Here is a 13,864-nt window from a genome sequence, read left to right as displayed (position 1 = left end):
GGATGCCATTCCCAGAGAGCATGCTACGCTGAGCGCTGAAGCGCGTGCTCACGAACTCTTCTCCGAGCCCCGCGAGCCAGGCTGGGGAGCCCCGCTAGCAGCAGCGCCCCCAGATATGGAAGCCAGGCCCCCGGGGAGGGAGGGCAGAGCCGGCCTGGGTCTCCTCCTGCCCCTGCCTCCTGCGCGCATGCCCCGGGGTGTTTGAGCCCCCCCTTTCTGCCAGTTTCCTCAACTTTCCAAACTGGCCGGGGTTGCTTTTGCAGTGAGGAAGCAAGGGTGCAGTAAGGCTGGTGGCGTGTGTTGCAGGCTGTTGATGGAGAAGGGGGCGGATGACAGCCGGGACAGTGGTCATCACTGGGGGCATCTTGGCGACTGTGATTCTACTCTGCATCATCGCTGTCCTGTGCTACTGCCGGCTCCAGGTACTCCCGGGGCGCAGAGGGGGGTGCGAGGAGGGAGCCGCCCGACCCGCGAGGGCTGGGGCCTGGGAAGAGGGGAAGAGTCGGGTCCTCCGGGCTCACCTCACCCAGGGCTTCCCAGACTCCCTGCAAGGGGAGGCCACTGAGGCTCAGGGAGGCTGAGGGACTTAGCAAGAGGCACACAGCTGCCAAGCTGGAAAGCAGGGGTGAGCGCCTGGGCTGTGCTACTCGCCCCACCCTGCCCCTGCGCTCTCCCTTCCCTGCCACACCGTAGGGCCCTCCACGTCTCCCCGAGGGGAGGGGAAGCCATAAGGGCAGGGCAAGGCAGCATGGCCCAGTGCCCATCTTTAGGCTGCCTGACCCTCCCGTGCCTCAGTTTCCCCACCTGCAAAATGGCGATGATTCTCACGCCTGCCTCCGGCTGCAGTGGGGACGAAACCAGCCCGTGCCTCCCTGCAGCATTCAGAGGGGGCCTGGCCCGAGCGTGCTCCCCGTAGTTTGGCCACCGTGCGCGTGGGGGGTGGGCAGGAGCCGGGGGTCACCAGCCCTCTGCCTGCAGTATTACTGTTGCAAGAAGGACGAGTCGGAGGAGGACGAGGAGGAGCCTGACTTCGCCGTGCACTCGCACCTGCCCCCGCTGCCGTGCAGCCGCAACCTCGTGCTGACCAACGGGCCGGCGCTCTACCCGGCCGCCTCCACCTCCTTCAGCCAGAAGACCCCGCAGGCCCGTGCCCTCTGCCGCAGCTGCTCCCACTACGAGCCCCCCGCCTTCTTCCTGCAGGAGCCCGAGGACGAGGGCGTGCGCAACGGCGGGGAGCGCGTGGCCTACCAGAGCATCAGCCAGGAGGACGCGGAGCTGCCGCCCGCGAGCTTTGCGGGCCTGCAGGCGCTCAACCCCAACCGCCTGTCGGCCATGCGGGAGGCCTTCTCCCGGAGCCGCAGCATCAGCACCGACGTCTGAGTGGCCCCGCCTGCCCGCCGGGTCCCCAGACCATGCTGGGCTCCCCGGCGTGCGTTGGCCTGGCCCGGGGCCCGGACCAGGGCTCGGCCCAGCCCTCCTCGCCTCCCGGTCACCACGGGGGCCCGTGGGGGAGCTCCGCAGCTCACGGCAGGGGTAAGGCCCAGTGAGCACACGCGTGGCCGCCAGGGGTAGGGGCTGCAGGGCCGGGGCGGAAAGGCAGGCAGGCACAGGTGAGCGGTGGTTCCCGGGTGTCAGGCTGCAGGACAAGGCAGAGACACCAGGCTCCTGACGCTGAAGATGCCCTTCAGTGAAGCCGCTGCGGAGCGTGCCCCCCCACCCCAGCCCCGGAAACGTGGCCATCCCTGGCTGCGAGACCTGACCCCGTCCCCCCCTCCCTGGGGCTCCGCCTTCCCACCTGTTCAAGGAAGAGGGGGCGACCGCGACGTCACTGGCCCAGTAGCAAGTGCAGACCAAGTATTCTGTCCTGGAACGGGGGCCACTGCCTCCTCCCCCCGCGACACACACCCCTGGCTTCCAGTGCCGGGCCGCTGAGACAGCTCTCTGGGCTGGCCTGCCTGCAGATGCCCTGGAAGAGTTTCAGGGGCGGCTGGGCCCTCGCCACTCACAGCCCCAACTGGCTTTTTGGTGAAAGAGGGAGGCACCGAGGGAAGAAGAGGCCACGTGCCAACCCCCTGCCTCAGGAGCATCCACACAACGATACGTGCCCCATTCCACAGCCCTGGTGTGGTAGGGTAGACGAGCGAGGATCGGGACCTAAAAGACCCACTGTCTCCCCGTGAGGCCTGGGACAGGCCCTCCTACCCTCTGGGCCTCAGCCTCCGGGAGCCCTTCAAGCTCTGGTCCGCAGGGGAGACACCCCGAGCTCTCCCACCCAACCCCTGTGTCTCAGGAGGGTCCGGGAGCAAGGCCCATGATCCTGATCTCACTCCATGGCGGACCGCAACTGAGCCCGCTCTCCAGCGAACTCCCAGCAGGGTCAGGGTCTCCCTGGAAGCCCACCCTCCAACTCCCTCCCTCTGGCTGGGGATATGATGCCCAGTGGCCACACCAGGGAAATGTCCCAACTCCAGGGTCCTGGGCACGGGGAACGCTGCCCCCCCCACCCAGCCGGGGGCAGCATTTCCTCCTCTGCAGCAGGGCCCCAGAGCCCCCTGCCCTCTCGGGTGCCATCGTGGAGCCCCCAGGGTAGGGGAGCCTCTGTCTGCCAGGGAGGCAGACCAAGCTGCTCAGCTACGCCATCTTCCTAAAAGACAAACAGATCTTCAAGGACCCCCGAGCCACGGGCAGCCTGTACCCGCCTCTTGCCGAAAGCCCCGAGGAGTGGAGTCATCTGGGTGTGAGCAGAGTTAGGGAAAACTTGACTATTTTTAGCGTTCTGGATTATTTCTCCTTCTTCCTTTCTCCTTCTGCCTCAGTTTGGACACGCTAATGGAATCCATCCCCAACCTTCCCCGCAGCCCAAGCTCCCTTCCTTTGTGGAACCCCATGAGCTCGTTTTGTGCATTTGCTTGGGGGGTGGGCTGGGGTGGGGGGGTGAGCCCCGGGAGGTGGCGGTTCTGTGCCGGGTTCCTCTTTCCTTCTCTGGTCTCTATTCTCTGTATAGATTCATAGATCCACTTGAAATGAGATAAGCGCCCTTCCGTGTGAGCTCATGCAGCTGCACTGAGGGGACCTGCGGGGAGCTGGTGCTCCCTGAGAAAAGCGAACGCCAATAAAACTCATCTCCAGCATCACCACGCCGCCACCGCCGCCACTGCTGCCTTCGGTCAGCCTGGGATTCCAGGCCAGCCCAGACCCCTCCCCGGCACCGTCTGGGCGGGGACCACGTCCAGCCCCGTGCCAGGCAGAGTCTGCCTGTCCTCTCCCGTCCGGGGGGTCCGTCACAGCACGGCACGTCTCAGGGTGTTTCCCAGGGTGGTCGTGTCTGTCTGCCAAGGCTGGGAGCCACTGGCCTAGACTCTGAGCTCCTGGAGAGCGGGATGGAGGTGACGGGCTGAGTCACCTGGGACGAGCTGTGGAGGGTCTCTGGGCCTGTGCTAGCATAAACACAGTGGGGTGATAGCAATGCCCCCTTCACGGGGCTCTTAGGAAGCGTGTGATGCAGAGCCTGGCATACAGTAAGTGCACAGTGAGTGTTGTTGGAAAGCAGGATGGGGGAGGGAGGCCGAGCAGAGGGGGAGGAGGGAGAGGAGGGGTCGACAACAGGGCTGAGCAGCAGGGTGCATCAGGGAGACCCAGACCTCTGGATTGCGGTGACCCCCATCTCCTGGAACGGAGCTGGGGACCTCATGCAAGCCCACCCCACGACCTCAGTGACCTTCAACATCCGTCCCCCTCGCAGCCCCCTAGGGCTGTCCTGAACACCATGCGTGGACCCTGCTCTGGCCCCAGTTTGGGGAGTGGCTGGCCGAGCCTCCCAGGGAAGCCACCTGCCCTCCTGCCACCTGTCCCCAAAGGAGACAATCCCTGTGGCCTCCTGGGCCCTGTGGCAGTCTCACTTCCAGTCCTCCTTCCCTCCACCGAAGCCAGAGCAAGTAGCTTTCAGCATCTTCCACATCGCCCGACCCTTCCCCTGGAGGCTTTGTGCTCACTGCTTCCTCTTCTGCTCGCCCTTCCCCACCCCTTCATCCAGGAGAGGGACTCCTGCTGGGGACCAGACTAAATATCACCTCCCCCAGGAAGCCCTCCTGTGGCCCTGCACCCCCAAGTCCAGATTACGTAGCCCTTCTACGAGGCCCAGAAACGGTAATGATGGAGGGCATTCCCGAGCGCCCAGTGTGGGACCGGCCCCACCTGCCCGATTTCCTCCTTCCCTACACACCCCGAGGTGGGGCTTTTCTCCCGAGGTTCAGGGCAGGCAATTCCTCCAGCGCCCCAGCCCCTCCCCAGCTTCCACACCAGCCAGAAGGCGTGAGAGTGGCTCAGTTCTGAGTACAATGTGGGAGTCCCAATGCCCCCTGTTGCCCTCACCCCCACAGGCACCCCACCCGTGTCTGCTTGTCCCCGACTGTCACCTCCTCGGGGAGAGGCTGCAGCTCGGCCCGAGGCCTCAGCCAATCTTCCTGAACTCGCGAGCTGGACAGCACGGCTCTCAGAGCCCGACGCCACCCCACCCCTCCTGCCGGAGCCGCGGGGAGCCCACGATGCCGCCGTAAACACAACCACTTTATTAACAGACAGGAGTACTGGCTGACGACCGTATGGTAGTGTGCCGTGAGGAACAGGGCCTCCTCCCGGGGCGTAAAGTGCAGCGGGTCCCTCCGCGCGTGAGAGCGCCATGGAACGAGGCAAGTGGACGCTGGTTGTAAGATACAATTGCTCTGGAAGGAGCACGCCAAACAGGACCCGGGTCCGAGGTGGCACCTGGCTCTCCTGGCCGCCCCTGCCCTCCTCGGCCCCACAGCCCCAGAGGGACAGATGACGTTCCCAGGCCCCTGGGCTGGGGCCGGGTGCCGGGCCGGGTGCTGGGGCTCAGGAACCACAAACACGCCATCCTCGTCGCTCGAAGAACACCTTCCCGGGCAGGGGCGACTCTGTCGGGGGGCTCTCCTTCCCCAGGGGGAGAGCAGAGGCTCAGGGTCTCATCTTCACAGGCTGGGCGCCCTCGGGCATGGTGTCCGTGGAGGGGCCCCAGGAGTTGCGGGGGGCCCCGGAGCAGGTGCTCGCGTCTCCGAGGGGTGGCGGCAGGGCCTAGGAGCGAGGGGGTCTGCAGGAGCGGCAGCACGCCTTGCTGTAGTACCAGTGGCCGCAGAGGCTCACCTTGATGGCCAGGCCACAGTTGGTGCCTGGCTGGTCCTGGCAGCTGTCGTCTGGGAGGGGACACGGTGGCGGGGCAGGCGGGGGTGGATAGGGCATCAGAGCCGGCCGACGACGGGTGAAAACTCAACAGGCCAGGACTCCCACCCCCACCCCACTACCTCCTCTCAACTGCACGAGCTTGGTCCCGTCGGGGGTGGTCCCAGGCAGCAGAGCACCGGTGGGCCACGTGGCCCCTCCCTGCCCATTTCTAGGTGCAGGGGCAACAGGCCTCCCACCCCCCTTCGGGCCCTTGAGTGCTAGTCCTCTGCCCCGCCCCCCCCCAGGATGGCACAATATGCCCCGGGTGGTTTGATCTGTGCACAGGAAGGGCGATGCCCAGAGCCAGGTTGGGAGGGGTCCTTGACCTCACTTCCCAGGAGGCCCCCAGGCGCACAGGCGTCCCCGCCACTGGACGGGTGTGAAGCAGCCCATCGCCTGTCCCAGTGCCCCTCAGAGCCTAGCACCCTGGCCCTGCTCCAGGCACGCGAGCCCGACGTCGGCCCTCGCCGCCCGGCCTCCCGTGGCCGGCACCTGAGCTGCGCGCCCCATGCAGGCTGAGTTACCCCGGATTGCTGGTCCCCCCAGAGTCGGCCCGATCTTCGGAAGCCAGATGCCCATCTTGCAATGGCTCCTGGGGACCTTGAGCCCCAGTTGGGTCTCACTGGCCGCCCTGCCCACCCTCACCTCCAGTCAAACTCAGCCATTCTCAGGGGTGTGGAGTCTTCGCCCCCCACAGGACTTGGGGTCCACAGCTACCAGATCCTCCTGGCCCCTTGGCTGACACCTGCTCATGCCTCAGGCCCTGGCTCTGCCGGCCTTTGTAGGCCTCCCCTTCTCACCTGGGGGCTCTGTGGGGCAGGCCTGCAGGTCACAGGCCTGCCTGCCGACGGGCTTCACCAGCGGGTCGCAGCCCCGGACGATGTCCGTCCCCTGGTAGCATTTCACGTCTCGCATCCGCACGCCCACCCCACAGGTCTTGGTGCACTGACGAGAGAGACAGCGTGACCAAAGCCCACCCCCCGCCCCCGGCAGGGCAGGGCTTCCGGCCAAAGAGGGAACCCACCCCTACCCCCAGGCTGCTGAGTCTCAAAGCCTGACACTCACCCCACCCAGGGCCGCTCAGCCTCACTGTTTGCAGTGAAGCAGCGGACCCCTCCTCTCCCACTGTCCCTGGGTGGGTCCTTTGGTTTCCGCTTTCCCAGGGCTCATGAGACAAAACACTCCGGACACACGGGGCCATGGCCGAGGGAGAGCGCTGGTTTCCCACTCCGCTAAAAAACTGTGTGTGTCATGGGCCAATTCAACCCATCTTCCAAAGTCGCCACTCCCACCGGAGGCTCCCCCGTCCAGATGTTCCCCTTGGAAAACCCCGCTGAGCTACCCAGAACACCAGGGACATCTGCTGACCCCAGTTACCCCGTCATCCTCCTGCCAAGATCCTACAGGCGGTGGCTCCCTCTTGCTCCCCCCGATATGGGTGACCCCACATCACCCACGCACATCTGGGACCTGAGCCCTCGACTCCCTGAGGGGGCTACGGGTGGGAGGCCCCAGCCTCCCTGGACCCAGCCTCCCATTCAACTGATTAAGACTCAGTAGGAAGGACCACCCACCCACTCCCAGCGTGGGGGGCTGGCCCAGGCTGGGGGCAAGAGGAGGCCAGCTCAGCACTGAGCACACAGGATTGCCCACCATGGCTGGATACCCCCAGAGCTGTGCCCCGGAGGGAACCCCCCGCCCCTGGGGAGTGGTGGAGAGGACAGTTGGGAGGAGTGAACTCTTACTGAGCCCGCGTCCCAGGTAGAGGCAGGCACAGGGACAAGATGCCAGAGGTCCACACACCCACCGTGGTCTATCTGTGTCAGTCACCCCTCACCCACACGTCGTCAACAGGGCAACATGGGGAGGTCCCTCCCCCAGCGCTCTCAGGTCATTTTGGGGGACGGGCAGGGTCTGTTCCCTGTTTGTGGCTCTCCTCCCTTCTAGGGCTTGATACCCAACCCCCAGCATAGCACTGGCACCTGCCCTACCCCCACAGCTGCCCCCATCTTCCGAAACTGGCTCCTGGAGGCCTGGAGCCCCAGGCAAACTTCACTAACCTCTCAGCCGCACCTGATGCCCTCCCCACCCTCCCCTCCCAGCCAGGCACTGTCACTCAGGGGGACGCTTGGCCCCCTGACAGGCCTCGCCCTACTCTCCGCAGCCAATAGACCCTCCAGGCCCCTGGACGCCTGTTCACCCTTCAGGCCCTTGGCTCTGCCCACGCCGCCTCTGGAAGCCTCCACCCCACCCTCAGCCCCTTTCCTTCTCCCAGGTGGGTCCTTTCGTGGGCGACACAGAATGACTAAATGCGCATGTTCTGGCTCTTGAACAAGCACGCGTGCTGTAGGAAGCAGAGGTCCCGTCTAGGGCACGACTGGCATCACCTTGTCTTTCCACTGAGAACCCTGAGCCGGAGCGGGGAGGGGAGCAGAGGTCCTGGCCCCTAGCCCTCCGGGAGGAGCAGCAATCACGGGACCCCCAGACTCACCCTGTCTCATAGACTCTAGAAATCTTCACCTTGAGCTCTAAGGTTTGGAGATTTGGCCTCCACCGTCCTAGCGCCCAAGACCGTGGAAGCCTTGGGTATGGGCATCTGAGGCGCACGGCAGAACATCACGGCCAAGTGCCCAGGGCTCCCCGTGCCGTGTGACACCCCTGCATCATCCCCGTAGAGTCCAGAGCTGGCCCATGAGGACACTGAAGCCAGAGGCTCTAGAGACCCCAGACCACACAGCCTGGCCACAGCGGCCCCGGCCCCGGGGCTCCCGTTCTCTCCCCCACCACTCTCGGTGATGCTCAAAGACCACTCTGGGCCTCCCCTTCTGCCTCCTCTTGAAAGCGGATGGCATCACTAGGTGGAGAGGGCCTGGGGGCCCAGGAGGGGCACTGTTGCTAAGGACACATCTAGGAGACCATGGAGGGGGTGAGCGAGGGGCACTTGGGACGGGGGGTGAGGTACCATGGCAGGACCAGGACTCAGGGCTGGCCCAAGGGTGCAGAGGGGCCAGCTGGGCACTCACTTCAGACCACGGGCTGGTGTACCACTTGAAGCAAGGTCTCTCGAAGCAGGTGCTCTCCTCGGGGGGCTTCTTAGCCAGCCCGCACTCGGGGCCGCTGCGGGTCTGTGGCTTCCCGTTGGCCAGCTCCATGCACAAGACCAACCTCTTCTTCACACCTCGGCCACAGGTGGTGTTACACTGAGGCCAGGGGACAGATGGGGCCGGGTCAGAGGTCAGAGGCCAGGAGGACCAGAACACAGCACACGGGACTGCGGTGACACGGCTTGGTCAGTAACAACCGGGTGAATGCGTTTGCATCCCCAGCAAATTGGCTGAGAACTCTTTGGTCAATAACCATTTGGCCTCAGATCAAAAGCAATTTCGCAGAAAACCATCTGTTTTGAAACAAAATGGTTAATGACGATTTGTCCCAAGAGGACTGGGCTAACGGTGGTCCACACACAGCGACTTGGCGAGAACGACTTGTCCTGAGGGGCAAATCAGAGACTGGCCGGTCGGTGGGCAGACGAGATGGTCGGGGAACAAATGGGTGCACAGCCTGCATGCCCCCTGCCCTGGTTTCCCACAAATCCAGAAAGCGGGGGCTGGGAGGGGGGCCAAGGAACCACAACCCATTCCACATACCTCACCGAGCATTTGCCTCCTTAGATTTGGCAAGTCTTAAGGGGTGCTCTCCCCTTTGGGGCTTTTTTTTTCTATTTCAAATTAATTCGTAGTGAATTGTGCCATCGTAATGTGCGATTAATTCCCCGTGTGACCCGTCTGTCCCTCTGGCCACTTGGCTCTCGGCTGCGTGCTCTCCCAGGCAGAGGGCAGCCCCGCCGCTGGCTCGGGGCACTCACCCGCTCCCAGTCCTGGGCCAGCCAGTGGGCGGGGCAGTTCTTGTCCCCGCACGGGTGGATGGCCAGAGGCTTGGTCTCCATCTGGCACTGCGACTCGGGCACCACCCGGCCATCGCTGGTCTTACAGTACACGTGCCGGATCATCCGTCCCTGGCCGCAGCTTCCACTGCACTGCAGGGGGGAGGCTGGGGTTAGAGGCAGGGCCCTCTCCATGTCGTCCCCCCCCCCCCGCAGCCGTTCCCAGAGAGGACCAGCTCCCCAGGCAGCGTGGGGGAGGGAGCGGTTGCCAGGGCAACCGCTTTTTAAATAACATTTTCTGTTCTAATTACAGAAATATTCTATGCTCCGTGAAAAACAGACACAGAAAAGCACACCTAAAATACCTAAAAAGGTCATCCGTGTACCCAGCACCCAGAGGGGACCCTGGTGAGCAGCTGAGTGTCTGTGACAGACGAGAGACACAGAGACAGACACACAGACACACAGACGGGGAGGTCATGAAAAGGGATCGTGCTTTCGGATAAGGCTTTGATTCCTCATAATAACAAGGAGAACGGCTGGTTAGGGGTTCTAACCCCACATCCTCACTCGAGACAAACAGGGAGACTGAGGCACCCCAAGGTGAAGAGCGGGGACCCACTCTCGCTGGGCACAGGCAGTAGCCGCCCCCCCCACCCCGCTCCGGACCCTGCCCTCACCGGGCCCCAGTCAGAGACAGTCCACTGGCGGTCGCAGGGGGGGCCCGTGCAGTCCTTCTCCCCCACGGGCCTGGTGTTGGGGTCACACAGCTTCTCGTCCTCCGAGCAGCGGATGTCCCTGGTCACCACGCTGCGCTCCCCACACTTGGCGGTGCACTGCGAGGAAGCGGGTGAGGGCGGAGTCAGGGCTGCCCCGATGTGCGTGGACCCCGAGCACGCGGGCTCGGCGGCGCGCACGCTCACCTCGGACCACTCGGACATCTCCCACTGGGGCCCGCACGCCGGGTTGCGGCACGTCTTGCGCTCCTCGGGCCGCACGGCCTCGGCCGCCTCGCACAGGTCACTGTACACGGAGCTGTCGAAGCCGGGGGACAGCATCTTCCAGCAGCGCACGATTCGGAACTGGTAGCCCTCGCCGCACGTGCGCGAGCACTCGCTCCAGCTGCTGGTCTCCCACCTGCCTCGGGAGGGGCCGGCCTTCAGACACCCCACCTTCCTTCCCGCAGCGGGGACCCCACGCAGCCCCCCGACGGCGTCCGAAATCACACTGCGCTAGGCCAGCCAGGGTGGAGGCTGCTGCCCACGTGACCCTGAGCCCCCCTGGGAGACACCCAGGTTGGGGGGCGGGGCACAGTTCCCGGAGCTGGTGCCCGGAGCATGCACTTGGCCAGCCTGCCTAGGAACCCACGTGGCCTCCACCTGCTCTCACCTCCACACAGCCCCTGGTTTTCCAGCCACTTCAGGACCCATGTCCTGGCCCTGCTCCCTTGCTCATGTCGTTCCTTCCTCCCAAAGTGCCCTCCTTCCTTCTCTTTCTCAAGGTCATGCTTCAGTGTCCCAGAGCCCTGTGCTGACCCCCATGGGGGCTCCAAGGGGGAAGGGCAGACCCTCGGGGTCCCATAACCAGCTTCTCAGAAGGGAGCAAATATGCAGGGAGCAGAGGGCCCGGATGGAGCAAGCCAGAAGAAAAGAGGTGCATAGCCTCGGGCTCCTCTGGGGACCCCATCAGGGTCGTGAGTGGGAAGAGGACACGCTTAGGGCTCAGTCTCTGACCACGTGTGAGGTAGTGTGATACATGGCAGGAGGACCAGAAGGCCAGGCTCGTACCCCTACCCCGCAGGCCCCTGCCCACAAAGCCCGTCACGGGAGCAGGATGCTGACGAAGTCCTGCTGCTCCTCTAGGCAGAGGCAGAGGCAAAGCAGACACCCAGCTGCCCCCACACCCCGGCCCAGGGCACGGGGTGGCAGGTACCTGGGCTGGCACTCCCGCCCGGCGCAGAACTCCTGGACAGGCTCAGGACGGGTCAGGGCGTCACAGTAGCTGTCATCCACCTCGATGCCATCATAGCGGACGCACATAGCATAGGTCGACATGACCCCTGGTTCAGGACAAGGGAAGGGCCCATGAGCCATAAACAAATCCCTTGGAGACCAGCAGATGGGCCATGTGACCACAGACAAGTCACCTGACCTCTCAGAGCTTCCCGGTTTAAATTGAGGATAATGACAGTAACCAGCTTACAGAACAGTGGCAGAGCCCAGTGAGGACAGCTTTGTGGATTTGAACTCTCTCCCTGCCCATGTCTCGGGGTCTGACCACTCTCTGCACCCCCACTGCCACCCCTACCCCACCCAGCTCAGACTGGGCATCCACTTAGTATGTCACAAACTCTGGGGTCAAATTGGCCCTTATAGGGGTACAGAGGCAAATACAGGCAGGTGTCACTAATTTTCATTCATTCAGCAACTACCCATCTGTAGGTGGGTAAATGGGAGGGCGGGTAGGTAGATGGATACATGGATAGGCGGATAGATGGATGGATGGATGGATGGACAAGTTGTGGGTGGATGGATGGATATGGGTAGATGGATAAATGGATGGATGGATGGATGGATGGATGGATGGATGGATGGATGGATGGACGGCTTGTGGGTGGATGGATGGACGGATGGATGGATGGACAGGTTGTGAGTGGATGGATGAATGAATATGGGTAAATGGATAAATGGATGGATAAATGGATGGATGGATGGACAGATGGATGGACAGGTTGTGGGTAGATGGGTGAATGGATATGGGTGGATGGATGGATGGATGGATGGACAGGCTGTGGGTGGATGGGTGGATAGATATGGATGGATGGATAGACAGTTTGGTGAGTACATGGAAGGATGGATAGGTTGGTGGGTGAATGGATATGTTTGGAAACTCTCACCATCCCAGCCCTTTTCAGCTCCCCTCCCCCAGGTGTTATATTTGATCTTCAGACTCTCCCTGCCCTCCTATGGCACACCTTAATCCTCATCCCACTCTCTTGAACTTTCCTTAATCACTACTGCATGTGTTTACCTTCCTTGGCTCCCTGGTACTCCATAAATCCCATCAGGGGGACGATGTGTAAAGGCCCAGCCCTCACCCAATACTGTTCGTTCTTTGACCCACCCCCCATCTTCTACTCCTCTGGAAGAAGGGTCTTCTTGCCCTTGCACCCCTGTACTCGGCACTAAGTTGGCACATGGGCCAAATTCACCGAACAGTGATTGGGTCCCTGCAAAGGAAGCAGGATGATTCAGGGAGATTTTTTAGCATCGGTGAAGGCCAGGTGTGGTTAGGGTTTGTTGTTGCTGGTGTGTATGTGTGTGTGTGTGAGAGAGAGAGAGAGAGAGAGAGAGAGATGACCCAGACTCCCTGAATGTTGGAGATAAGAGTCCTCCTCAGTGGGGCTGCCAGTCCCCCAGGAGGAAACAATTTCCCCATTGATGGAGAGCCCCAGCCCTCCCTTCCCAGCGGCGCATGTCTGAAAGCTTCTGCCTCTCCAAGACCCAGCCCTGGATAGAAAGAAACAGCCGGGGAAGCAGCCTACATGGGGATTTTTTTTCCCCGTAAAGGACGAGCCAGGCTGCAATCGCCGGCCCCTCTGAGCCAGCAGTAGGCTGTGTCGTCGTTCGCCCTCTCTGAGGGGAAGGCCGCCTTCTTGGCCAGGTCTGCTTGGAATGTTCCAGGCCTCAGAGACACCAGCTCTGGGGCCCAGGGAGGTCCAGGGCTGGGGACTTGCAGACCCTCGCCAAGTGCCTGATGAGCTATTCAGACGTCACCATTGAGTGGAAACACGGCAGGTCTTGAGCAAAAGATACGGGTTCAAGACCCGGCTCAGTGTCTCCCTCGTCATGGTGGGGTCACGTGAACACTCTCAGACTCTCTGACTCTCAAGGCCTTAGCTTGGTCATCCCCAACTGGGGACCTCCCCGAGATGCTGGGAGAGTCGAGGTACCGATTTTCTTCATTACCTCAGTCTTGCACACAGCGCTTTTCGAACCTCCTTACGCACGGGGCCTTCCCTTTAAGCAAAAGCGAGCAGGGAGCCCGAGCACGTGAAACACAGATGGGTGTGCTGCACTGGCTTGGGGCCTGCCGGCCCCGCTACCTCCAGCCCTCTCCCAGGAGGCGCCAAGGGGCCCCCGCTGGGTGCCCATGACCCTGTACTCACCCCACCGCCACCCGGCCTGGCCTTGGCACCCCATGAAATGGGATTTGGAGAGTAGTCGGCCACAGTCACCAGCTTCGAATTCGATAGTGGCAGGGGAGACATTCAGCAGGAACCCAACCCCGCCATTGCTGCCCTGTGGCACTTGGGCCCAGCTGGGTGCCTTCGTGGTGATGGGGAACTCACCCTCTACCGGGCCCGCTCGTTTCGCTCCTGGACAGCCTTGGCTAAAGGAGAGCGCTTCCCATAGCAGAGCCTAAATCGGTCTTTCTCGCTTCCTGTCTTCTTTCACCCCACTATGCCCTCGGGCCACAAGAGGCAAAGCCAGACCATTTCCCTGCCTGGCCACTCTGTGGCCAAGGAGAAGAGGCTCTGTGTCCTCCCTGGGGACTGTCTTCCCCCCAGGGCTGGGCATCAGGCCCCTCACCACCATCCCAAGCGCTGTCAACCCCACCCCCCACCCCCAGGCAACACTTCGTCTGGGAGGGAAAGGAATTGCTCCCAGACATAAGGTTTCAGGACAATTCCAGCACTTGCAGCGTCCTGGGGAGACCGGGGCGGGGGGGGGGGGGGGGGGG

The 13,864-nt window shown here is 62.8% G+C and overlaps 2 protein-coding genes across 2 annotated transcripts in view; one reads left to right on the top strand and one right to left on the bottom strand.

Annotated features, from left to right (window-relative positions):
* The first annotated feature begins 329 nt into the window (after positions 1–329).
* Positions 330–1,380, top strand: FAM163B (family with sequence similarity 163 member B). The gene is made up of 2 exons (XM_008709463.2): positions 330–422; positions 979–1,380. The coding sequence occupies exons 1-2, from the start codon at positions 330–332 to the stop codon at positions 1,378–1,380; spliced, it is 495 nt and encodes a 164-aa protein (XP_008707685.2).
* A 3,179-nt stretch (positions 1,381–4,559) lies between these two features.
* The window catches only part of ADAMTSL2 (ADAMTS like 2), a 34,481-nt gene continuing 25,176 nt past the window's right edge, over positions 4,560–13,864 (bottom strand). The window contains exons 13-19 of the mRNA XM_040632151.1: positions 11,054–11,180; positions 10,045–10,258; positions 9,802–9,957; positions 9,104–9,274; positions 8,262–8,438; positions 6,039–6,183; positions 4,560–5,210 (exon numbers count right to left, since the gene is read on the bottom strand). Coding sequence (XP_040488085.1) covers positions 5,092–5,210; positions 6,039–6,183; positions 8,262–8,438; positions 9,104–9,274; positions 9,802–9,957; positions 10,045–10,258; positions 11,054–11,180 — 1,109 coding nt within the window. The 3' untranslated portion in view covers positions 4,560–5,091. The remainder of the gene's footprint in view (positions 5,211–6,038; positions 6,184–8,261; positions 8,439–9,103; positions 9,275–9,801; positions 9,958–10,044; positions 10,259–11,053; positions 11,181–13,864) is intronic.

The sequence above is a fragment of the Ursus maritimus genome, unplaced genomic scaffold (genome assembly GCF_017311325.1).
Source record: "Ursus maritimus isolate PB19 unplaced genomic scaffold, ASM1731132v1 scaffold_17, whole genome shotgun sequence".
NCBI lineage: Eukaryota > Metazoa > Chordata > Mammalia > Carnivora > Ursidae > Ursus > Ursus maritimus.
Note: the sequence above shows the minus strand (reverse complement) of the source record. Positions and strands in the feature narration are given on the sequence as shown.